Source organism: Phascolarctos cinereus, unplaced genomic scaffold (genome assembly GCF_003287225.1).
Source record: "Phascolarctos cinereus isolate Bilbo 61053 unplaced genomic scaffold, phaCin_HiC Scaffold_2;HRSCAF=192, whole genome shotgun sequence".
NCBI classification, from domain to species: domain Eukaryota; kingdom Metazoa; phylum Chordata; class Mammalia; order Diprotodontia; family Phascolarctidae; genus Phascolarctos; species Phascolarctos cinereus.
The window spans coordinates 375,869,388-375,895,103 of NW_027555625.1; the positions used below are offsets into that span (position 1 = coordinate 375,869,388).

At 41.1% G+C, this 25,716-nt stretch overlaps 1 protein-coding gene across 4 annotated transcripts in view; it reads left to right on the plus strand.

Moving 5' to 3' along the window:
* ARHGAP26 (Rho GTPase activating protein 26) overlaps positions 1-25,716 on the plus strand; it is a 528,120-nt gene that overhangs the window by 494,767 nt on the left and 7,637 nt on the right. Inside the window, exons 21-23 of one of the 4 annotated variants that reach the window (XM_078150503.1) lie at positions 5,192-5,302; positions 11,682-11,773; positions 22,333-22,386. In XM_078150503.1, coding sequence (XP_078006629.1) covers positions 5,192-5,302; positions 11,682-11,773; positions 22,333-22,386 — 257 coding nt within the window. The remainder of the gene's footprint in view (positions 1-5,191; positions 5,303-11,681; positions 11,774-22,332; positions 22,387-25,716) is intronic. The other 3 variants (XM_078150504.1, XM_021004970.2, XM_021004972.2) reach the window with 3 other exon arrangements.

Below are 25,716 nucleotides of genomic sequence, written 5' to 3' on the forward strand. Positions count from 1 at the left end.
GATAAGAGGAAGGTCTTGCTTTGATGGTTGCAGGGGGTTTCACTGGCTCCTATGAGTGATGAGAGATGTTCTGTCAAGGGAGTTGCAACCATTGTGCTGGGTACAATCTGGGGAATTTGGTGCTTGAAGAGACTACTCATTCTGTCTTGGGAGGGGAGAAGTTGAATTCCTGCCTGGGAGCAACTTGGCATCTGGGGGTGGGGAGAGGGATAGGAATGCATGCAAAAATTTTTGTGGTGTAAAATCAAAAGGTATCGGCATTTTATTTTTAAAAAGGAAAGGTAGAGAGGTATCTGGTTATAGAAGACCTTGATTGCCAGGCAAAGGAATTTAAACTTTATTCAGTAGACAGTAGGGAGCCACTGAAAAGTTTTGAGCAGAGAATTGATGTGAGGAATCTTTAGTACCATAAAAGAATACTTTTAAAAAATATATTAACATATTATGCAATATATTAATATATTATACTTATATTTTGAATATTTTACATTGTATATATTATATGAAATCATTATATAAATATATTTTATATTAAGATAATCCTGTGGGATTTGGGGTCTTTGTAGATCTTTTCCATTCTTCCTGTCATCTACCCTGATTCCTGCTATGTCCATGTGCTTTCCTAAGGATGGATGTGCAGCTGCAATCTGAGAAACATACAGCGAAAGGAAAAAGCAACAAGGTGGACAAGTCACCCAGCACAACCTGTTAGCTGCCTATTATGACTTTTCCACATAATGTGTCCTCACAAGAACCATTCAGTCCTTTCTTGGATAATCTCTCCACCTTCTCTGCCACTCATCAATTAGCCAGTCTCTTGATGTCACTGAAACTTCAGTTTCTCCTGAAGACACCACATCTCTCCAAAGCTGGTTTCTCCTTCTCTCATACTCCTTGACACGCAGCTCCTTGAGAAGCAATGATTGATACACTCCTTCCTCCCCAGTGCCACTTTCAGACACTTCCTCTACCACCATCACTCAGCAACCACCTATCCTCCATTACAGTTCATTCCATCCTGTCCAGATCCTAATTGTCATCATGCATGGACATCCGGCTTACTCTCCTCTGTAATAAGTTCAGTACCTGGGTCTTAGTTTTTTTCATCTGTAAACACAGGGTGGCCTCTAAGAAAACTTTCAGGTCTAAGTCTCTGATCCTATGAATTGGGATGCTCTCCTTATGGAGATATCATAGGTCAAAAGCCTGAAAAGCCTTTATGTTTAACGCCAAACAAATAATCCTTCCATGCTTTGAGTTTAACTTTTGTTGTTTGGCCTTGAAGTGGGTGTGGCTGGCAGAACCCCAAAGTTATGTACTGTTGAGCTCATTCTAGAATAATCTGAACAGGGAATGGTTTTCCCCTCACACTCTGGAAGGAGCCCAGGGTCATCTGTCTCATCCTCGGTACCTCCCAACAGGATTGTTAATATTATTAAACTTTAGTGCCTTCCTAAACATCTATCCTAAATGCTCTTGCGGTTATAAACTTATTTTCTCTTCATTTAGCTTTTTATTTTTTATTACCCTTTGTTGTCCTAAGTAAGAAAGGAAGCTTGAAGTTATACAAATGTTAAGGGAAAGTATCGGAGTCAAGAGGGGTAAGTCTTGGTAATCTGAGTTTTGTTGTTGTTTTAAAATTAATCTACAGTCATGCATTTCTGTAATGAAAAGGGCTGCTAAGGTAAAGGTTGCAAAGAGATTCTTCCAAAGAAGTAAACAGAAACAAAAGAAAAAAAATTGTAACCTTCATAATACATGATGGCTCTTCCAGTAGCATCTTTTTATGCAAATACATTACTCAGAAGGGACCACAAGCCAGAGGAGTTTGCTACTTCTAAGATCCATTTTAAAGAAAGCCTCCAAAAAAAAAAATCTTAATGCAGCTTAGGTCCCATTTGTAAACGCTAAACAGGAGAGGGTAGATTACCTCTGGACTCTGGGCACGGGCATCCATAAGGAGCCTCCAGCTGATCTTGGTATGAGCTTGATTCCTCGTGCCAGCCCCCAGTTTAGTTGTTGCCAGGGCTTCCCTACTGTATCATTATTCACTTGGGAGGGGGTGTTTGAGAAGGCTGGGAAAACAAGTCCTCTCTCAGATCAGGGCCAAATGCAGCCATCTGGTCCTGTATAAAGAAGCCATGGGCCATGCAGTATAAATGAGAGCAATCCAATTCAATGAAGATTTCTTGAGTACCTACTACATGCTTCCTCTTAGAAGAACAGCGGCCCACCCTTACCCCTCGAAAAATCTTCGGTCTTAAAGATCTCTATATGAGAGGATAGTACACCTCTACAGAGATACAGTATACACACTACATAGCAGTTTGTGCAGGGAGACAATACTAACAAATTGGAGTGAGAAGTTGCCTCTATGCAGAGCCTTGAAGAAAGCAAAGAAGTCTGAGAAGCGAGCTCCTTCTGTGTATCCTTTCCACATGGGAAATTTCTGTCACCTAAGCAATTGAAGGCCCAGAAATGAAAGTGAGCTATGGAATTAAAGGAACAGGTAGCTAGTAGGCCCGTTTTGTTGGAATATAAAAGATATGAAGTAGAGTAATATGAAATAAGTTTGGAATGATAGACTATTAGTACAGTGATAAATGGTATTTAATCTCTGCCCTCCAAAGAAATCATAAGGAAACATCCTTTGGTCTGAGTGAAGAGGTAGAGATTACGGGTTTGTAATATGGTATAAATGATCAGCGTTGGTTACTGGTTTGGTTAAATTTTTGGTGGGGAGGTTGAAGGGAAGTTTTAAGGAATGGTTCATTGAAGGAAGGTGTTAAAAGAAAATGACTGGTGTAAAAACAAAAGCAACTTTTTTTGAAAAGGAATGGAGGGTAGAGATAAATTGTGGATTGAACTTAGCTTGGCTTTATAGATGTAAATACAGGTCAAATACCACACTGAACAGTTCAGATTTTATCATAGAGGTAATTGGGAGCCACGTAGTATGTTAGGCACTTACTCTGTGTACTGCACAGGGCAGACCCAAGTATAAAATAGTGTGTTTTAAAAAGATCTGATGTTCTTTCACAATATGATTGAGATGTGAGTTTTGCTGAATTGTTCCTCCTCACCTCCCAGCCCCACTTTTTTATTCTTTATTTATTGCAAAAAAGTGATTTTTTGGAGAGGGTAGGGAAGGGATGTATTTTGAAATGAAGGTGATACAAAAAATCAGAAATTTTAAAAAATTAAATGACCAATAAAGAAAACATCAGTGACAGTAAATACCCCTCATTTGGCAATTATACATTGCCTTGTATTATAGTCATCTTTTTACATATCTATATATACTATAATATGTCTATACTATATATACTATAATATATATATACTATATATACTACTTTATATATATATATATATATATACTATTTATATATATATATATATATATATTATAGCTACATACTATATATCTTGCTGGCATCATGGTTATCTTTTTATGTGTACTAAATGTCTTGTCTGTCCAATTTACATTCTAAGCTCCTTGAGGTTAGAGACAAGGGCTTGTGTTCTTTTCCATCCCCCAGGATGTTTGGCATTCTGGTGCTTAATAAATGTTTGTTAACCCAGTAATTGAAAAAGGTGAGTGAGCAGCATTTAAAATCAGTCTTTTCTTCCCCCAAGCAATGAATACAGAAAACCAAGGGAACAGAGGATTGAAAAGAAAGCTTTCAGTGTTATTGGTAATTTTCATATGGATGGGAATCTCTCGGCCTTGAGTCTTGGGAAGTCTCTCTGTTAGAATTTCCTTGTTCCCCACTGTTTTTCCTCTTGCAGATTAGGTGGACATCTCCAAAACAAAATAGAGAAATGGATACTTGCCTCCTGTTCAGGAAGGTACTAGAGTTATGACATTACAGTTGTAAAAAATAGTCTTGGCAAAGTGCACAGAATAGTTGACTTTCTGATGAGTGCAGAGGTCAGATGTTAGACTTTTAATTTAGCCCAAAACCAATTACATTTCCATAGTTTTTTTCATTCAACATCCCCGAGAGAAGAATCTGATTCCTCTGCATCATTTTCATGCTATAAATATGAACCAGTTGGGCTTGGCTTGGCCCAGGAGTGCCTGGGTGCCCAAATGGTCACAAATCCAATCAAATGGTACATTCAGACTGGTGAAAGTCACCTAAGCCAGAAAGCACAGCTATCCATTAGTTCTTTATTCAGTGTCTACATAGTACATGGGCTTTATCATTTCCTCAGTATCTACTACATTATCTGAGACTATCTTTTTGAAAGGTATTATTAATATATCCTGGTTATCAGTGGTAATGAAAATAGGACATAGTAACACATGGATAAAAGCCCATATGAAATCCTAAACAGATGCCATAGTTTCAATCTTCCTTCACATCAAATATTTTTCTGGGGGGGGGGGTGGCGGGGGCAGGGCAGAACTCAACATTTAGCAACATTGATTGGTTTAACCCCTTACACTTCCACCCTCCTTCCATCTGGAGGTTCCCACATTGTTCAAAATTCCAAGAAAGTAAAGTTGCTATATGATTCGTTTCCTAGCCCCAGAACAGTTGATAGTTGCCCATCTATGAGTAGTATCCCATATTTTATTATTGTTTTTATTATTATATGAATAGTTTTTATGCTGCTACTCTATTCTGTGGTCCCCAGTGTGCTAGGCTCATTTATTAAAAATTGTAAACAGGAAATGGTTTTCTGGCTAGCATGGACTGTGGCTCAGAGAAGAGCCATTTCTGCTCAGAATCAAGTCGGCATGGGGGGGGGGGAACCCACCAGGTAGGGCCAAGGTTTCGTGGACACACAGTGTTCTGAAATGAGGTCAGAGGATGCCAACGATGTGTCGTACGTATAGGAGGGCATGAAACCAATCTGAGGAATGTTGCTTTAGCAGAAGAACGCACAACCGACTTTATTAAAGGAAGCTCCCATAAGCTGGTATAAACAGTTGCTCTGCAGGGCAAAGGGATGTGTTTATCCTCCAAGGAATCACAACAGGTATGACTTGGAAGGACCCATTAATTTAATTTGCAGATTCAGCACTGACATCTTATTCTCAGATTTCAGTGTTCTTGCTTGTCTCCCCTAGCACTCCCTGCCTTTCTTCCCACCCCTCTCAGTCTTGTATTAATGCCTCGAGATCCTGTTTATCTTTCTTCTGTGTGTTGTTGATGAATGTTCTGGTTATGTTTTACAGCCCCCCGAATCTAAGCCCAACTTCACCCCTCTCACCGTCCTGGCCCATGTTCTCAGCGCCATCCAGCCCTATGCCCACCTCATCTACGTCCAGTGACTCATCCCCCATCAGGTCTGTTGCAGGGTTTGTTTGATTTCATGTTGCTACTGCTGTATATTTTCATTTGCTTTGTCCTGCTTTCACTTGTTATTTTGCCTCCTGCACAGGTTTGGTCCCTGCCGCCCAAACCTGGACTTGCTTACCATGAGGCCCAAAGTAGAAATAAGAATCACGGTAGGCTTCAGGACAAATTATCAGATGTTCAGCCTCCTTTTTGAAGATGACATTTTGTAGGATTTGACCCCTTTCCCGTAGTGCTACTGTCAAAAACAAAAATCCTGTGCTTGACGGAATAATTAACCTAAGCCAGTGGGTCATTGCTCCTGTAAATTCCCCTGTACTATTTGTGGTATAGTGAAATTTGAAGACAGGGCTCTGAAATGGAATCTCCTAGGTAAAGTTTCTTTATTGCTCACTAACTAACTCTAATAGGCCCTCAGAGCTTTAAAACAGGAATAACTTTGACCCTCACCTTCCACTGCTTTTCATGTCTCCGTCTGTTGTTAGGATCAAGCAGTGTTTATTCTTCATTCCATACTAAGGGTTATGGGTATTGACACATGCAGCAATGAAGATTAAACAACACCACTGCCCCTAAAGAGCTTATGATCTAATGGAGGAGACATAAATAGATTTAAGAAGGGCTTAGGGCAAATTAATGGATAATAGATGCTTGACAAGTTATTAATGAGAAATTAGCCATATCTGAGACTTGCTCTCAGTAGTTGAAAGTGGCATTGTGCAAGACAAAGACCCCATTTCCCAAATGTCATCGGCAGAAAAAACCAAGTTAGATGGACAGCTGGTAACAAAGTACATTGGGTCCAGGGCTGAGATCTCCCCACCAGCGCTCTCGGTGCCCTGGATGGCTTCGTTTCCATGAAACACCATGTGCCATGCTTATCTGTGGTGTGTTGTGCCTCTTTCCATTGGTGAGCAGAATGAGCTGTTTTCTCTTCCTGAGGGCGATGACCATATCACAGTTCTTCCTTCATTTTTGACTTCCGGATAGAAATGTTATGATCCACTTCACCTGGGCCCTTCCGAGGGAAGGCACTTCCTCAACCTACGAATAAGGCAAAGGCTACAGACCGTCCTGGCTGCCTTTGACTGTCTTTTGTGTGCCCGATGTCACACTGTTACCAAACTGGCAGAACAAAACCACAAGTCCAGAACTCTTGACCGTACCTTACTGCTGTTAAATTTTGATCTTACGAGATTTAAGCGATTTAGTCCTTATCTTTAGATTCTTTTTTGGTTTTTCGGTTGGTTGGTTTTCATCTGTTGAGCCTAGGTAAAAAGCCCAAATATAGCCTTAATGAAAACAGCTCAAGCACGTGTTCCCACAAAAAGGAAATCATACCAAGGAATATGGCTGACCAACTATGTTATATGTGTGTTATTATATATACGTGCACATATTATGTACACATAAAATGTGCACATATCACATTTGCTGCTATTTCATTATGTTCTCACAGTAGTCACGTGTAATAGACTGACTGGCACTCTTCCTAGCTTACAGATGGGAAGTTGAGGCACACAGGTCAAGTGACATACCCTGAATTAATTCATTAGAGCCAGGACTAGAGCCTAGCTTCTCATTCTTAGTCTGGCATTCTTTCTTCTAAACCAGGGGCCCACAAATTTGTTTTTTAGAAAATATTTAATATTAAATAAATAATTAGTATTAACGAAATATTTGATGTTTAACTATATTTCAGTTCAGCTTAATCCTTTTCAGGCTTATATATTTAATTTTATACATGTAAATACATTCTGAGAAGGGGTGCATAGGCTTCATGAAACTGCCCAAGGAGCCTGTGACGCACAAAAAGATTAAGAATTCCTGCTTTAAACTCCACCACCTCAGCTCTAGGGTTAGCTGCAACTCTTAGCTTTTGAGACTAGCTTGAACCTATATCTTTAAATCCAGGTACAGAAGGATTCTTTGTTATGTGTGTTTTTTCTTATGGTTCTTCCCCTTACCCCACAATGATGGTGTAAAGATTAAGCTACCAGAGTCTCTTATTGCCCAAGTCATTTCCTGGGAATAAATTATGGGCCCTAGGGAAACACCTTTATCAATACCCTGTGGCCCTGGGGTGTGGCAGTGTCTATTACCTTAACGGATATCTTTCCACCTGTTAAGACAATGTGAAACACATCAAATTTTGGAAGGCAGATTGACTTACTCAAAATGGCATTGAACTTGGGAATCATCAGACCTGGGTTCAAGTATAGCCTCTGCAACTTACTAGATGAGTTTTCATAGACTAGTCACAACCTTGTTGAGCTTCCATTTCCGTATCTCTAAAATGGGAGGTCATGTGTACTTCTCAGCTCTGTTGGGATGAACATAATTTATAAACCATAAGTTGCTATATAAATGTGAAATGGTAATGGTGTTTTAGAAATACTACTTGAGAAATTTGCCTTCCAGAGGCCTAAATAACTTGGGCATTAGAAAAATCTGGTTCCTGAATTTTGGTAAAGGAGCATATAGTGGAAAGTTAGCTTCTAGGTGAAAGGTGCTGACGGATTGAAGATAATTATGCCATTCAGCAGAAATAACAAAGTTATGCCCATGGATATTAGCATATGTGTGTCTTTCCTCACACAGCCCCTGACATTGAGCAAGCCCTTTACACTGATCTAGAATCTTAGACTTTTCATTCCCTTTCCCCCTTAATTCAGTTCTACCCGAAGATTATTAGAGGGTTAGAAGAATGCTGGTGGTAGTATTTTTAACCCAGCAGGATAATGGCAATGGAAGGGGAAGAACTGCCTTTGGCTCAGTAGTGACCTCTCTGGCCAGTACTGGAGTAGCACCCTTAGCAGGAGGCTACTCCAGAAATAACTGAGGCTGCCATTTTGAAACACCCAAGAAAGAAGCTGGATATGCAATGAGTATGGCTGATTGAAGTCTGTGTGGCTCTGCACTGTTGAAAATGTGTGATATCTTGAGACAATCAGCCAGTCAGTGGGTCACAAATGAATAGAATCCCTCCTTGCTATTGCAGAATATAGCCAAAAGGTGGTGACATCTGCCTGTTCTTCATTTCCTGTAGGGCCTGCCAAAAAAACCTGGAAGTTCAGATTTCTTTCCCTGGAGAGGACCCTTAAAAAAAGAGAAAAGTAGTAATTCCATGAATTTCTTTAGACTTTCTAGTATCAGCATGGTCTATCTTAATTTCTCCCTCCTCTCACCTGTTTCGGTGTTTATTGTTGCGTAAACAGTTCTTCTGAACACCAGAACGATAACTACTTACAGTAGCCCAGTGTAAAGAGATAATGAACCTGAGCAGAGTTCACCTCCATCCTCTCCTATCCCCTAAGAAGCTGTAGATGCTATGTTCCACCCTTGCACAACACAAGGGTTATTTGGAGGCCTTGACAGAAGGACCAAGTCAATTTGTCATACAACCCTGACCCAGACCCATGGATGCCTGACAAGGGGAAAGTATATCATCATTCTGCAAGCCTTGCAAGGGCATTCAGGGGAAACTCCACTGAGTGCTTTCCTGGTCTCTTGCCATACTCAGAGGCAAAAATTAAAAATGAACCAGCAGAACCCAAGCTAGTTCATGTCCTTGAAGCCCCATTAGACCTTTAAAGGGCACTGTTACAGGAGCAGTGGGGATAGCCCTGTGTTGTTAGTGCCAGGCCCACGTCTGTTGAGATGTCACTGTGGGGTAAAATAGAAGAGGCAGGAGGGGGGCACGAAGGGCAAGAAATCAAAGCCAAACCTTTGAATGTGACCTCAGATGACTGGATTTTTCCATATGGGTAAGAACTTGCTTGGGGGTAAGAAAAGATGGGGATAAGGTGGGAGGTGGGAATGAAGAGAGACGGCCCCTGATCTCTGGTTAGAGTGGCCAGTTTTTAAAGAATTAAAGAATCTTCCCTAGGGAATAGGAGCCACCCTTTTCCAAAGCCACTCAGATATTCCCTTCACCTTCATACACTTTTACAGTAGCATTGAGGTGGGTGGATGGGAGTGCATGGGGTAGAGGATGGGGAGGAACCCACGGGGAAGCTCTTAGGGAGCTTGTCAACTATTCCCTTTAGATACCTAGAAGGGAAAAAAAACAGGACCCTTTTATGTCTAGTAGGAGCCTAATCCATGTTTATTGATTGATTGATCTAACCTCGCTGCCCCCCAAGACTCCTTTCTGCCCAGAAAGCACAAGGTAACTGTTCTCTCACTGCCACATTTAAAAAACCACTGATAGACTATCTCACCATCTTTTTCACTCGGATACCCCTGACTTTCTACCTTCCAGATTCCAACAACCACCCTCCTCCCCCAGTGGTTTTCTTTACCTGTCATATTTTGTTTTCCAATCACTGTTTTAAAATTTGGCTAATAAGTAACTTCTTTGAAAGTCCAGTCTATGAAAATGCAGTCCCTCCCTTGGTATTCACTCACTATTTCACTTTCCTCCATCTCTTTTTCCCCCCTTGCTCTGTTCCTTCCCTTCCCCCAGGGCAGGGCGCCAGATTGAGAAGCCGGTATTTAAGGCATTGGCCAACCTGGGAGGATTCTCTGTGCTCTCCTCTCGACTACACACTGCGCCTTGTTGTCAGTCACATACTTTTCCCACCTCCTTGGCAGTTTCATTCTTTGCTATTTCAGCAGTTTTCACAACCGGATTGCCCAGTCTGCCCTATAAAATTTGCTCTCCCCTACCATCCCCACCACCACCACTACAACTTTAAAAAAAAAAAGAGGCAATTTATTTCTCCCTGGGAATTTGTACATTTTTGCATTTAGCCCTGAGCTGTCAGGCGGCAGCCCTGGTTTAAGATCACAGGGTATAGTTAACCCCTTGTCTCATAAATCTTTTGCTTTTTCTAAATGATACTCATAGGGAGAGTTCTCTTCAAGTTGATGCTTGTGAATTTTTTTAAGGGTTTCCCTTCCTTCTGCCCTAAGCCTCATCCCATTTTCATTCTCTGCTGCCTGGTATGTGGATGCTAAAACACTCAAGAGGACAACAGTAAACTGTGTGTGCTGGCAGCAAAATTGGGACAGCCATCTGCTCTGAGCATCCAACTTTTCCATATTTTTTTTTAACCTTGTCAATTTGCAAAGCCCAGGAATTTTAGGTAACTGGCCCTACAACAGTTTCCACCCCACACCTCTTTCATCCAGGTCTCTTCCTTTCCCAAGGAAGACTGGCTGTAGTGTTTAAAAGAAAAAATATAGCCACAGTTATCCCTGAAGTGTCCCTCCCCTGCCTAAGTACTGTTTCTAGGGCTGTCCATGATCAGCTCAAGCTGACTTCTGCCACTGAAAACCAAAACAAATGTTACACTGGGTCCTAGATTCATTTTATCCACATGTAGGCACATGTAGGTAGTACAAATGAGGATGAATGTCAAGATGGAAACCCTCAAGTAGATAAGTGGAAAATACATCCGAGCCCTCTGCTACTTCTATAATATAGGTTGTCACTAGCACTCTCTCTTTCCATAATGAGCTCCCAGAACACATTCTTTTAGAGTTTTGGCAATTAAAGGACCAATTCTTGTAAGGAAGATGAGATCTTCCACACATGTCACTTACCCAGCTGACCCCAAATAATTAATTCTCCTCTCCCTCCCAGAGGGAATCTCTTAGAGTTGGTTATCAGCCAGGAAGCATCATTTGGGTACCATTTTAATGCCCTACAACAGAAGTTTGAGAAGGCTTAAAGGAATTGGTGTGTATCCCCAGAGGACTTGACCTTGGGAAACAGTTACTGAATACACATCTTGAATCACAAGCACCACAAAAGCATGTTCATGGGGGCGGTGCCCTTTGGTATCTCTTTTCTCCAGCAGGTCTTAAACTCCTCCCAATAATTTTTTTTAATAGCCCGCGTTAACCTGGGTGTCCTAAGTGAAGACCTGGATTTTCTGGAGTTTCTTCTTTCTGACTCACAAGACATTCCCCAGTTTCAACAACAGCCTCTCCTGAGGATACCCTGCAGTAGAGCCTGTTAAAGCTTCCCAGACCCAGCCTTCCCACTCCCAAGATTAGCCTTAGGTGATCCCATGCTGAAGTTCTTGTAGGGTCAGGCCCATTTGATATCCGTTGGTTTTTGTTTCTCAGGGTAAGCTTCAGGGTGGCACAGGGTGACCCTAGAGGAAGAACGGCTTCTCAGAAAGTCTTGCCTTTGTCTGAATTTTTCTCATTTTTCTTCTCTGAGCCGTGCAGTTTTTCCTTCTCATGTCCTGACACCTGGTAGTTTTCTCATGTCTGAAGTAGGTGGCTTAACAAGGAGAAGGCAGAGGTGTCATGTCTTGGGTTTATAGAGTGGTTGGTTGTTGTTTGTTTGTTTGTTTCACTTTGGGGTTTTGTTTTGTACGTGGAGACCCACTAAATGAACTTGTGTTTTCACAGCTCACCATTCCGAAAAGCAAAAGCCTTGTATGCTTGCAAGGCTGAACATGACTCAGAGCTCTCGTTCACAGCAGGCACCGTCTTCGATAATGGTGAGTGTTTCATTCCTCCACAGGACCATATGCATCCGTTTTAGAGGCTCTAATGATGGTCAGAGATATATAAAGAAAGTGGTTGAGTCCCAGTTGCTTGTATTTTTTCTCATGACATGACATAACATTTGTGGGCAGGGTGATTGGGTGTGGAGAAGTACAGAGTCACAAAAACCATCACCAGCTAGTGAATGGGACCATCCTCCCTCGACCCCATTTCTGAAAGCATGGAGACAGGAAGTTGGAAAGAGAGAAATGGAGACAAGGGAAGTGGATGGCAGAGATCAGGGCAGTGGTTAGAAGCACGGGATGGGATGTCTGGGGCCAGGGGTTTCACCACTTGTTGAAGTGACCTGGGACTGGTCAGGTCCTCCCTGCATCTCAGATTCAGGGTTGTACAGTCTTCACAGAACGGGTAGGGCAAATTCTCAGCGTGCCAGGGCGCTAAGTAGAGTCCAGGAGCAACAAGATCCGGGAGCAGTTACCCCGCTGGCCCCTTCTTTAGCCCCAGGAAAAGTCACAGGTTCCCTGAAGTGGGGGAAGGGAATAAGTATCTATATAGTGTTTACTACAGGCCAGGCACTGTGTGCCAAGTGCTTTTTACAAATATTTGGTCTTCACGACAACCCTGGGATGTAGGTGCTGATGTTATCTCCATTTTACATCTGAGGAAACTGAGGCAGACGGAGGTAAAGTGACTTGCTCAGGGTCATAACTAAGTGTCTGCAGCCAGATTCGAATTCAGTCTTCCTGACTCCAGGCCAGCACTCTATCCACTATCCCTCCTGTCTTCCTTCAAGTCCCAGCTAAAATCTGCCCTTCCACAGGAAGCCTTTCCTTCCTCCTCTTAATGTCAGTGCCCATACTCTGTTGGCTATCTCCATTTTATCCTGTGTATCTCTTGTCTGTATGTAGTTGTTTGCTTGTTATCTCTCCCATTAGATTGTGAGGCCCCCAAGAACAAGGACTGCCTTTTGCCTTTCCTTGTATCCATAGGACCTAGCATAGAGTAAGTGCCTGATAAATGCTTATTGAATAATGGGCAGGTAGGTGGCACAGTGGATAGAGCACCTGCCTTGGAGTCAGGAGGACCTGAGTTCAAATCTAGCCTCAGACACTTGACACTTAGTAGCTGTGTGACCCTGGGCAAGTCACTTAACCCCGATTGCCTTGCAGAGGGGAAAAAAAAAATAGGGCCCTGTTCTGATTCTGACTGCTATTCCCTCTGCCCCAGCCGCTAAAAGACAAACAAACCTACCTTCAGAAAGTCAAGTATAAAAGTAAGGTGCTAAAAGACAGAGTGTAAAACTGAGTGCTGATTAGAGCCCAGCCCTTGGGGGCTTCCAGGAAAAGATTGAATCAGTTTCAATCTGAGTCCTGCCTTTCTGGGCTAGCCCAAAAGGTAATGTAGCTTTCAGACTGACTTGGGCCACCCAGCTTTGTGACTCATAGCCTCCCTTAGGACCCACTCTGTGTCTGTTCCCCTCTCAGGTCATGTCCAGCCTAGGGTCCCCCCAGATTTCATTGGTTTAATGCCTCTTTATTTTTAAAGAACACAAAATAAAGTCACAAAACTCGGCAAAGCAATCCTGCCTCAGAACCAGTCTGGCCTTCAGCAGAGGCTTTTCTGGCCCTGACAGACAGGTTCTCTGGGGATTTTGAAGCCTCTCCAAGTGTGGGCTGTCTGAAGCTATTCAGTTGATGAATGTTACCGTGTTAGCTCCAGAAAGGGGCCTGGTAACATGAAGTGACCTTCAGGACAAATAAACTCAAAAGTCAGATTGTACAGGGTCACCAGGCATAGAGGAAGGAGAAGACAGGGCCTCTGCATATAGATTAACAGGGAGATTGAAGAGATTGCACTATTTACAAGTAGATTCAGAGTTTAAAGGTCCATTTGCTCCAAGTCATAGCACACAAGGGCAAGGGGCCCTGCCAGGGCCAACTTGCTTTTTTACTCCAGTAAAACAAAGTGACCCTAATACTCAGGGTTGTATCATCTAGCCCACATGGATGGGGGGCTGTTCATGTGTCTTAATGTTATTTTATTTTCTTAAATGTTATTTTCTTAATGTTATTTTATTTTCTTAAATATTTCAACCATAGACTGCATAAGCAAGTTATCTGGGCAAAAATGTTTACACTGGGGATTGAGGGATCTCTCTCACACACACACACACACACACACACACACACACACACACACACACACCACCCCATCACAGTCAGAATGCTGCACCCTGTCTGCCAGTCCTGTGTCCTGGGCATTGTCCTTCAGCAGTGGCAGAACAATAGCATATCTCATGATGGAAAAGACAGGAGAGGGCTGTGTTAGCTGTCATAAACCTTATCCAGGAAGCCGACTGGCTGCCAGATTAAAGGTAGAGTTCATCAGCAAACTTCATTCGACCATCAGAGGCAGTGAAGCTTACTAATTCCTCAAGGAGGCAAAGGGATAAAATAAACAGACCTCCAAGTAAACTTCTCCTGTTGGCTAAGCTGCAGTAGAAAAAGGAACTGATAAGATACGGATCTATCTTTCAAATCAGTCTAACTGCTTCCCTTGAATTCTGTCACTCCACCTGCCCCCACCCCCTAGAATCACAGAATTTTAGAACTGAAAGTTCTTACAGGTAAAGAAGCCTGGGCCCAGAGAATTAAATGACTTGTCTTTGGTCACAGAGCTAATAAGTGTCAGAGCCAAATTTCAATCTCAGTTCTACAGAATCCAAGTCCAGTGGTCTTTCCGCCACACCGTACTAGAGAGATCAGGCATCAAAAAGGAAGGGAATGTATTCGTTTGGTGGGCAGAGAGGATCTTTTTCCTTAAACCAGGCTAAATCAATTTCCTGCTAAAAATAATAAGGGCTGGTTAGGTTAGATTCTGTAAGTAGATTAAAATTAGCTAGAAATAATCCCTCTTTCCTTGCATCTCTCAAGCCACTCTGCTTGACCTATATACTTAATCATTTTTAACCTAATATTATACTTATCTGTGTGCATCTCCTCTTTCTTTGCCCTCTTTCTCTTCTCCCCACCCTCTGTGGTCCCTTCCCCTACACATACACCTGATTGTAAACTCTTCAAGGGTAAGGACTGGGTCAGCTTTCATCTTAAGAAAATTTCCCAATGGCAGGTTTCAATTTTACATACTTAGGTGGTTTCCTTCCCAAAACCAAATAAACAGAATGAATTAGGTAGAAAAAGAGGGAGTGGAAATCTGAGGGGAAAGTCTGTGATTTCACAATAATTACTCTAAAAGGCTTTGGATTCCAGGTTGCCTGGCTTTTGAACTTTGTGCAGGGAGGGAGTAGATGGGCAATACTCAGAAACTAACTATAGTGTCAGCCTTTGCAAATCTACTCGGAAACTGTCCACTTCACCAAGTGCACCTCTGATGATAACTGGAAAGAGAAATGATCTACTTTCTCGGGAACGTTATTCATCCTTAAGCAATATGGTTAGTGATACCTGGAAAAAAATCATGTGGCATTCAATAAAATTAAGTTCTTGGGATACTTTTATCAAGACCTGAGATCAGCAGGATGCATTGACTCCCTCAGTGTAAAATAACATCAAGAAAACAGCTACACCCATTTTTTTTCCCCATGGCAAAAAGCCACTCACTCAGCAGGAGTCATTGATTGCCTGAGCACTGTGACTTAGATGGTATACTATCTCAGGATGTAGAGTCAGGATCATTCAGCCTGCCAGAGTTCCTGCTGTTATGCCAGCTGGTGCCCCCTTGCCTGTGGGACATCCAGTAATGATGACTCTTCCATTATGGAAAGCATTGTGTTATGGGGGAGGAGGGAGAAGGAAGGGAATATTTATTCACTTATAGCATCTCCTATATGCCAAGCACTGTACTAAACACTTTTTAAAAAATTATCTCATTTGACCTCACAGCAACCCGTTATGGTCAGTGAAATCATTTTTTACAGTTGAGGAAACTCAGGTTAAGTGACTTGCCCAGGGTCTCACAGATTCTAAGTCTCTGAGGCCAGGTTTGAACTTAGGTCTTCCTGCCTCCAAGGCCAGTGTTTTCTATCCATTATGCTACCAGCTGCCTTGACAGGCATGTTGTGGAAGGAACGCTGGTCTTGGAGTCAGAAGACCTGAGTTCAAAGCCTGGCTTAGATACTCATACACCATATGTGTGTAGGCAAGTCGCTTGACACTTTTTATTGTTCAATCAATTACTCATGTCTGACTCTTCTTGACCCCCAAAACATTGGAACACGTTGCCATTTCCTTCTCCAGAGGATGAAGGCAAACAGGTTAAGTGACTTGCCCAGGGTCACACAGCTAATAAGTGTCTGAGACTGGATTTGAACTCAGGTCTCTCTGACGTCAGGCCCAGGACTCTGTCCACTAAGCCACCTAGCTGCCTCCAAAAATGTGTGGTTTGGAAGAAAAGTTGCTTTGTGAAACTATAAAATGCAACTTCAGTGCTTGGGGCGACTTGCATGGTTTGGAAGAACATTGACATTGCTGGGATCATGGCTTCCTTTGAGTCTTCCTACTTTAAGGCCCATGAACTTGAACAGACTTGGAGAGATAGTGGAGGATAGAAGGGCTTGGCTTGCTATGGTACGTGGGCTCATGAAAAGTCAGGCATTACCGAACAACACCACTTTCAAGGCCCAACTCAGGGATCATCTCCTCTGGCATACGACTTCTCCAATCCTCCTCAGTCAGAAATGACCTCTTTTTTTGAATTGTTTGTAGATTTAGAATTGGAAAGGACCTTGAAGATATCAGACACAAAGCCTTCATTTTAATGAGGCCCAGAGAGGTTGAGTGATTTGCCCGATGTCACACAGGTGGTAAGAGTCAGACTGAGGACCCAAAGCCAAGTCCTCCGACTCCAAATCCATTGTTCTTTCTATGAGAGCACACTTCCTAGTGAAAGGCGCCATCTTACTTAGCTTAGTCTTTTGGGGTGGGAGAAGCCAGGAAGAAAATCTGCATGGCACCTTTTTCCACACAGTAAGCACTCCAAAGCTACTTGTTGAATTTATTCGAATGCGTACATCAGTGCTTGGTGTTTGTTTGGGAGTACGGCAAGAGTTGTTGTCAGGAAAAAACCTGGTGGCACCGGTAGCCTTCTATATGCATTGTGTGTCTGCTGCACTGGAGAGCTGCCCAAGGTTATCCCTGCAGCACCTCATGTGCATAAATAGAATCCTCCCTCCCTCAGAAGTCGTTTCATTTTGTTAAGTGTTTATTGGGTATCTATGAGGTGTAAAGCTTAGAAACAATGGACTCTCCAGTTTGTACATTCTGTGCTTCATCCAGATTGTTCCCAGATCTCACCCTGCCTTCTCCCCCCTCCATGTTTTCTTGCTCACTGCCCTCCCATCTCCCCCTCTTCCAGACCCTGCAGTCTCAATCTACCAATTTTAATCCTTCTCCCATTTCAGTCTTGCTTTGTGAAAATGTAAAATGCCTATCAGTGCTTTGGTGACTTAGGTTCGTAGATTAAACCCTTTTCCATCTTTGTGGTTGGCAAGAACATTAACTTTGATTGGGATCATGGTTCTGTGTGGGTCTTCCCACTTTAAGGCCAGGGATCATCTGATCCAGCATATTTCTTCCCTAATCCTCCTCAGTTAGAAATGATCTCTTTTTTCTTTGAAAAGGTCACTTTTTGAAAAGGTCTCAGGCCACCTATCATATACATGAAATTTTTTTCTAACTCAATGTTATAGTTATTTGTGTACATCTCATCTCATTTCCTTAGCAGATATAAACCCTACGAGGCAAGGACAGTGTCAGTTTCCATCTTTGTAGTCCTGGGTTCAAGTGTGACCTCTTGGTTACTACCTGTAGGATACTGGACAAGTCTGTTAAACTTTTCTGATCTGTTTCCTTATCTATAAAATGAGGGAAGTTGGGTAAGGCAGCTAGGTAGAACACTGGGCTTAGAGTCAGGAAGGCCTAGGCTCAAATATGGTCTCCTACACTTACTAGCTGTGTGACCCTGGGCAAGTTACTTAACCTCTCTACCTCAGTTTCCTCAACTGCAAAATGGAGATGATGATGATGATGATGATAATAATAATAGCACCCGCCTTGCAGGTTATGGTGGCCCATAGTAGATACTTAGTAAAATTTTGTCTCTTTTCATGTTACTTTATTTTTTAATTTTTAAAATTTATTTTTAACATTCATTTTTTAATATTTTGAGTTCCAAACTTTCTCCCTCCCTTTCACCCCTCCTCCAGCCATTGAGAAGGCCAGTGAAATGATATCATATATATATTTCTATCCTTCCTATACTTTAAAAATATAGCTCCAGGACCAGTATTAAAGGCTAAAGTTTGAAGTAAGATCTGGACCACTGTTTTGCACATTTATTTAAATAATAATGTTTTCTTTTTTTTTTATTACAAAGTTTATAGACACCAGCAAATATGAACATGTCCAGATAAAAAGAACAGAAAAAAGAGGATTGTATCTGAAACTGTCAATCTCTGTTATGTCAGCTTGAGTGTTTTAAAATGATATATTCCGTTTGACACAGTAGTACCAGTGTTGCCCTGCTTTACTATGTGCCCTTCTGATATTCCTTTTTTTCTTCTATGTATGTTTTAAATATTACTGTTATTTTCCTTTTTTTCTGCATCACTATCCATACCTTTATTCCCCTTAATAGCACTCCCCCAACTCCCCGCAGCAATAAAAGCCCTCCTTCTAACAAGTAAGTATCACCAAGCAAAACAAGTTTATAAAATCAAGCCGAAATCAAAATATTGGTCACATCCTGTACCTCCTTCATCAGTCTTCTGGGGTTGTGGTTACGTCTTTCAGAGCTGCTGTCCTTTACAATCGTGTCATTATATAAATTGTGCTCTTTTCACCGTGCATGCGTTCACATGTGTCTTCCCAGATTTCAACCCTTCCGTCCCTTTCAGTATAACATTCCTTTACATTCATGTGCTATGATTGTTCAGCCATTCCCCACTTGATAGGTGTTCATATTACTTCCTGTTGTCGTCATTTTGAGGGCAGGGTACTGCTATAAATATTTTTGTCGTACTAGTGTAGATATTTCCCTCTGTGTTTAATCTTGTGTTCAGTTGTTTCAGTAGCATCTGACTCTGCGTGACCCCATTTTGGAGTTTTCTTGGCAAAGATACCTTAGTGGTTTGCCATTTCCTTTTCCACCTCATTTTACAGATAAAGAAACTGAGGCAAACAGTGTTAACTGACTCTCCCAGAGTCACACAGCCAGTGAATGTCTAAGGGCAGATTTGAACTCGGGTCTTCTTGCCTCCAGGCCCAGCACTCTGTCTGTTGCACCACCTAGCTACAATTCTAACTGTGCTCTCCCCCACCCCTGACCAAAAAAAAAAAAAAAACCTTTTCAATAAATCAAAATGGTCCATTTAGGTTTTTTTCATTCATTTCTATCCAAACAAATGTTTGGTCAAGAATTCTTCACCCTATCCAGAATTGAGAAAAGAATTTCCTGTTCATGATACAATCTTCTATGTAGGTTCAGAAGTGTGTAAGAGCTGTAGAAGACCTTAAATGCCATTTAGTACAACTTGTCACTTTACAGAGAAGAAAACTGAGGCCTAGAGAGGAAAAGTGACATACCCAGGGTCAAGCAGGCAATAAATAGGACAGGTAGGATTTGAACCACAGATAGATCAGTCCAATACTCTTTCCACTCTATAATACAGTGCCTTTTACATAGGTCGTGTATTCATTTGGATATTATTGTGATATAGGTTATGAGATATTGGCCCAACTCTAATTTCCCTCGGTATGCATTCCAGTTTTCTTGGCAGTTTTTGTTAAATAATGATTCCTTACCCCCAATAAGTTGGTCTTTGGGTCTGCTAAAACACTATGTTACTATGTTCAGTTGCTTCTGGTTCTTGTGTTCCTAATTTATTCTGCAGATTAACTTTCTGTTTTTTAAAACTAGTACCAAACTTACCTTTTCTGTAAAACATCTTGTAAAGATCTTAGTCATATTTTTGTAATTCTTGGGTGTCTTGGTAAGTGATTCTTATACATTTCATAGTAATTTTGCTTTTTCTACATTTCCTGGATTTTGTTGGTAACAGAGGGTTAATTTTGTATGTGAGAGCTTATCTTTTATCTTATGATATGTTAATGAAGTAATTGTTTCTGGGATTTTAAAAAATTCAATCTGTAGAATTCTCTAAGTAAACTATCGTGCCATAGATAAAATCAATAATTTTGTTTCTTCTTTACCTATGTTTATTCCCTCAATTTCTTTTTATCTGTGGCAATAGCTATAGCTAGCATTTCTAGAACTATATCAAATTACATTGGTGACAGTGTACATCCTTGCTTTATCCCTGCTCTTTTTGCAAAGGTCCCTGAGAGCCTTTCTCCATTACAGATAATGTCAAATGACAGGAAAATTGTCAGGAAAATTCCATTTATTCCTTTGCTTTTGCTTTTTCTGTGTTAGGACCATGTTAGAACCATATTTTTCTCTAAGAAGGAGTTTGGTAGAATAACTCCTTTCCCTATTTTTGCAAATAGTTTATGTAATATTAGAGTTAAGTGAATTCTTCACTTGTATGTAAATCCACATGAGCCTGGATTTTGTTTTATTAGTTTTTTGCTTTGGGAGTTCCTTTCTGGCTTATTCAGTTGTTTTGTTTTTCTGAAATTTGGTTATTTGAATTCTCCATTTATTGTTCTTTTAATCTGAATATTTTCTATTTTTTCTAAGTTATCAGTTTTCTTGGCAGATTTGGACAAAGTAATTTCTAATAACTTCCTGTATTTTCTCTTCATCTGTTATGACTCTTTTATTATTTTGGCAGTTTTCTTCTCTTTTTAACATTAAATTAGATAATGATTTGATTATTAGGTTTTTTTTACCTTTCCAAAAACCAAGTCTTAGTTTTATTTATCAATTCAGTGGGTTTATTTTTTGTTTTCAATTATGTTTCTCTTCCTCTTCAGAATGTCTATTTTTGTGTTTATTGGGTATTTAGAGTTGTGGCTTTTTGGTTGGTTTGTTTTTTCACTTGCGTGCTCAGTTCATTGATCTGTTCTAAGGTTAAACTCTCCAAGTGGCCTTATTGATAGACCTGTCTTTTATTGTGTTGTGGTTGACAAGGATGTATGTAATACTTCTGCTTTTCTGAATTGGTGTGTAAGGTTTTGGGCCTGAAATCATGGTCAACTTTTGCCAACAAGCCATGAACAGCTGATAAATATGTATTCTCTTTTGAATTGCCTTCATAAAAAAAAGAATTTAAAAGAGTGAAAAAGCTAAACAGGACTAACGAAATGCATCAGCTGAGGCCGACACTATATGTAGTGTTCCACGCTCATAGTCCCCGACCTGTGCAAAGGAAGGAAGAGGAAGTATATTTTTTTCATCTCGTCTTTGAGGTTAATTTCGGTTATAATTATATAACATGTAAAGGGTAGGGACAGAAGAGGGGATATTGTAATTTCTATTTATATAGTTGTCATGTCCTCAACAAGCATTTATTAACCACCTACTATTTGCGAGCTACTATGCTGTGTTTTTGGGAGTTCAGTGGCAAAAATCAAACAATTCTTGTGCATAAGCAGTTTAAATTTCTCTTCTCCTCTCTAGAGATCCCTCCTCTCTTTCTTTTTCTTAGCTCCCTCACAATCGAAAGCCCTCTTCTTCCTCCTTCCATTGAAAAGTTAAAAATTCATCTTTATATCACAGTGTCACAGTCTACCCTGACCCTATCTGGTTGGCTTTTCAGTAGGCAAGGAAGATACATTTTAATTTGTGGCATCACAGTCAATCTCTGCGGAAACATTGTGAGAATGAAAAGATTATTATGGAAGCCCTCAATTCTGTCTCTTGGAATACCTGACTTCTTTGAAGACCCAACTCAGGCAGTATCCTCTGCAGGAAACCTTTCCTAGCTCTCTGCCCAGCTAGAGCCTAAGGCTCCCTCCCATCTAATCTGTATTGATGTTGTATGTGGTGAGTTTATAATCAGTTTCCCCCTTTAGAAGGTTTGTTTTGTATCCTAATCACTTAACACAGTATCCCAGACATAGTAGGAACATAATAAATTCTTTGGTTTGATTGATCTTATTAATACTAGGATACCACTTTACGTAGATTGTCCATCTGCTCTGGTAGAACTTAAGAGTCTAGTTGGGGCAGCTCAGTGGATAGAGCCCTAGGCCTGGAGCCAGGAACACCCAAGTTCAAATCTGACTTCAAACACTTAATACCTGTGTGACCTTGGGCAAGGCAGCTTGCCTTAGTTTATTCACCTGCAAAATGGGGATCACTACAGCACCTAACTCACAAGGCTGCTGTAAGAATCAAATGAGATATTTGTAACGTGCTTTTAGCACAATGCCTGTCACCTAGTAGATGCTTATGAATGCTTGTTTCCCTTATCCCCAGATAAGGGAGGTAACACCCAAAAATAGCCTAAGAGCAATGCTTATAAATAACTAAGTGCTAAAATGAATGAAAAAGATGCAACTGAAAATTACATTCTCAGAACTATAAAGGAACTCTGGAGGTCATCTTGTCCAATTCCCTTATTTTACAGATGAGGAAATGAGACCCAGTGAAAAGAAGCAACTTGCCCAAGGTCACACAGCTAGTAAGTGACAAAACCAGGACTGGGGGGCCCAACCTCCTGACTCCCAAGCCAATGTACTTTCCCCTCTGCTGCCACTACTTCTCTAAGTGCTGTAGGAGCTCAGAAAAGGAAGAGGTGAAGGATTGGAATCACTAGGGACAGTTCCATGAAGTAGGCACAACCTGAAGGATAATGATAACTGGCACTCATATGGTGCCTACTGTGTGCCAGGCACTTTACTAAGCACTTTTACAATGATTATTTTCTCTGATTGTCAGGAAACTGAGGCAGACAGAAGTTAAGTGACTTGCCCAGTGTCACACAGCTGTACGTGTCTGAGGCTGGATTTGAACTCCAGTTTAAATAAAGGATGGGGAAAGAACAGGAGTAGCAAGATGCAGGAGCATTAGTGGGAGCCCCCCTGCAGGATATCGCCATCCAAGATGGCGCCTGTTAGATGAATCATCATAGTTCATCTGGTACTGGTACCAGTGAATCAGCTGTGAGCCAGAGTTTTGCATGTCTCTTGCTGGTTGTTTCAGCTCCCTCATGTTTATTATTAACTGGCATCTCAGCTCTGCCTTCCTGTTATTTCCTAACCTCTTCTATTACCATAGTTTATCCAGATTGTCCTCCACATTAGCAGTATGGTCTACGAATAGCTGGTGTTGAGGAGGTTGGCCTGAAAGAAGTGGGTTCATGCAGCATGTGTGGTGGAAAGACCACTGAGTTGAAGAGCCTGGGTTTAAATCTTGGCTTTGAAAATTAACTTCTTCTGCAGGATTTTAGATAATGAAGTGTTCTTGTTAAAATGAGGGAAGTGAACTAGATGACTTACAAGTCTCCCTCCAACTCTACAGTTCTAAGATCTTGGGTTTGGACAGAAAAGTCTTGTTGTTTGAGAGCTTAAGGCTTCCGGAAGTTGGGTTGAACCTAGGGTCTTCCCAGATTTTGATGACGATAAAGTGAAGAGTGGGATGTTAGATTAAAAGCCATCTAAAAGATGGAAATTGCCTGACAGTTCAAGTTGGGGTGGGTACTTAAGTATCAGGAGGAATCGCATCTGGAAAATTTTAGTTTCTTTCTAAGTTGTAATGGTATTGACCTCGGGGGAAGTTTTTCAGTTGCCAGATGCCATATTGTAGTAGAGAGAGGTATGGATTGGATATGTGTATCTTTTTCAGAAGCTCTATATAACAAGAGATATTTAATTAGGTTCAAGCCTTCTGGTGAATTCAGTAAAACAAACTATTATTAAGTACCTACGAAGTGCAAGGGCTCTGTGCTAGGGAGTGGTGAAAGTACCAAAAAAGTTTTCTTTTTTTTTTTGTTTTTTTTTTTAGAGGGTTAATTTTTTTTATTGTTTAGTGTTTTCTTAAACTATTTTTTTCCTACTTCCTCTTTATAGATACTGACAAATGTCCAAAGCCCAGCAGCTACTTTGGAGCCTTTCCCAGAGTTCAGTATCTAAGCATTGTGCAAGGGAATTGATGACAGAGTCACCAGAGGAAGGAGATAGAGGGGAAGGCTTTGACCCTCTCTCTTCCAAAGAGGAATTTAGGTCTGGCAGAGGGCCAGGGCAATTTTGATCTTATAAATCTGGGTACACCTCCACTGCTTTTTTTTTTCTGTCCACATTTTTTTTTTCCACTGCCTCCTTTCTGGGCTTCTATGCTGCCTCCTCTTCCCAAGCTCGAGCCAGGTTTATATGGTAGCACTCGGGTGGAAGCAGTTTTCTAAAACAAGTACAGGAAGTCACTTAATTAGCCTGGGGAGGGGAGTAGGGGAAGCTTAATTCTCTCAGAACAATCTCAGAAAATTAGAGTTTCCCTGATAGACAAGAAATGAATGCCCTTGCTTTCTCCCCAGAGTGAGGCTTATACAATCAGTGCTGAAACATCAATATCCCCTTCACAGTCCTTCCTTCCTTCTTTCCTTCCTCCAGCTTTTGGCTACTCTGCAAATTCAACAAGGCTTATATAATCCTTTCATCACCACAATGGTTTCCATAGAGACTGATTGTGATGTCACAAATGAGACTGTATCTTCTCTGCCTGTTGAAAAGTCAAAGCCAACCAAATAAGATCAGGGAAGGTTGTGACCCTGAGATATAAAGACTATTTTGAACTTTACTTTAGAAGAAGGAAGAGGAGGGCTTTCAAGTTTTTGAGGGTGCTAAGAAAAGGAGGAACTTCCAGAGAGCCCAAGAAACTCGAGGACAGGGCTGCTTTCATTTTTGCCAACAATGTAAATGACAACAACAAAAACCAGCTCATGAATGTGTGTGATTTTCATGACCAAGATTGGCTCCAAGGAAGAGATGAAAAAATGTACTTTCATCCCTACTTTGTGGAGGAGGGGATAGTGATGGGTGGAACATTACACATACTATCAGACTCATTTAATAAGTTGCCTAGCTCCATTAAACTTTTTTTTTCCCCTTGGCTGTCCAGGTAGGAAAGGGGTTAACATAGAAATCGAATGCTTCAAAAATAGGTCAATAGGAATTAGTAGAATTGAATGAAGTTCAAAAAGGAAGAGGAAGTATACCAATGTACATCACTAGAAGGGAAATTGACAGTAGGGGTAAGGTTTAAGAGAAAAATAAAATGGACAACCAGGAAGGAGACTGTGAAACTGTATCCAGATTAGTTGTTAGGGTTCATTGCTACAAGTGATTCAGTACTTACCCCCAAAGAAATAATTAATGACTTTGTAGTTTCATTCAGTAAATCTTAGGATTACACAGGTGTTCCGAAAGTCTTAGTGCAGGTTTAAGCTATTCATGATTAATAAAGTTTATTAAAACTATAAAAGACTAAACCTACATTGAAACTTTTGGAACACCCGTCATAAATAACCTGAGTGATCTGTGGTCAGAACCATCCTTGAGGGTTTAGGGAGAACCTTTTGATGAGCCTGGGCTCATCATCCTTCAACTTCCTCCTAACTTCTCTGGGAAGATTGGTGGTGCTACGGTCGAGAAAATAAACACTCAGGTTCAGAAACTGGAGAGTCGTCTTTGATTCTGCCTCAGGCCTCACATCCATTTGCCAGGCCCTACAGGGTCTTCCCCCATAACGTTGTTTGCATTTACCTCCTCTCCACTCACCCCACCACCATCCTACTTCAGGCCCCTCCTTTTGTTGACACTAATCTAACCAAAATGTTTGGTCAGGTCCAACTCTTCATGACCCCATTTGGGTTTGGGGTTTTTTTTTTGGCAGAGATACTGAAGTGGTTTGCCATTTCCTTCACCAGCTTATTTTACAAATGAGAAGATGGAGACAAATAGGATCAAGTGACTTGCCCAAGGTCACACAGCTAATAAATGTCTGAGGCCAGAGTTGA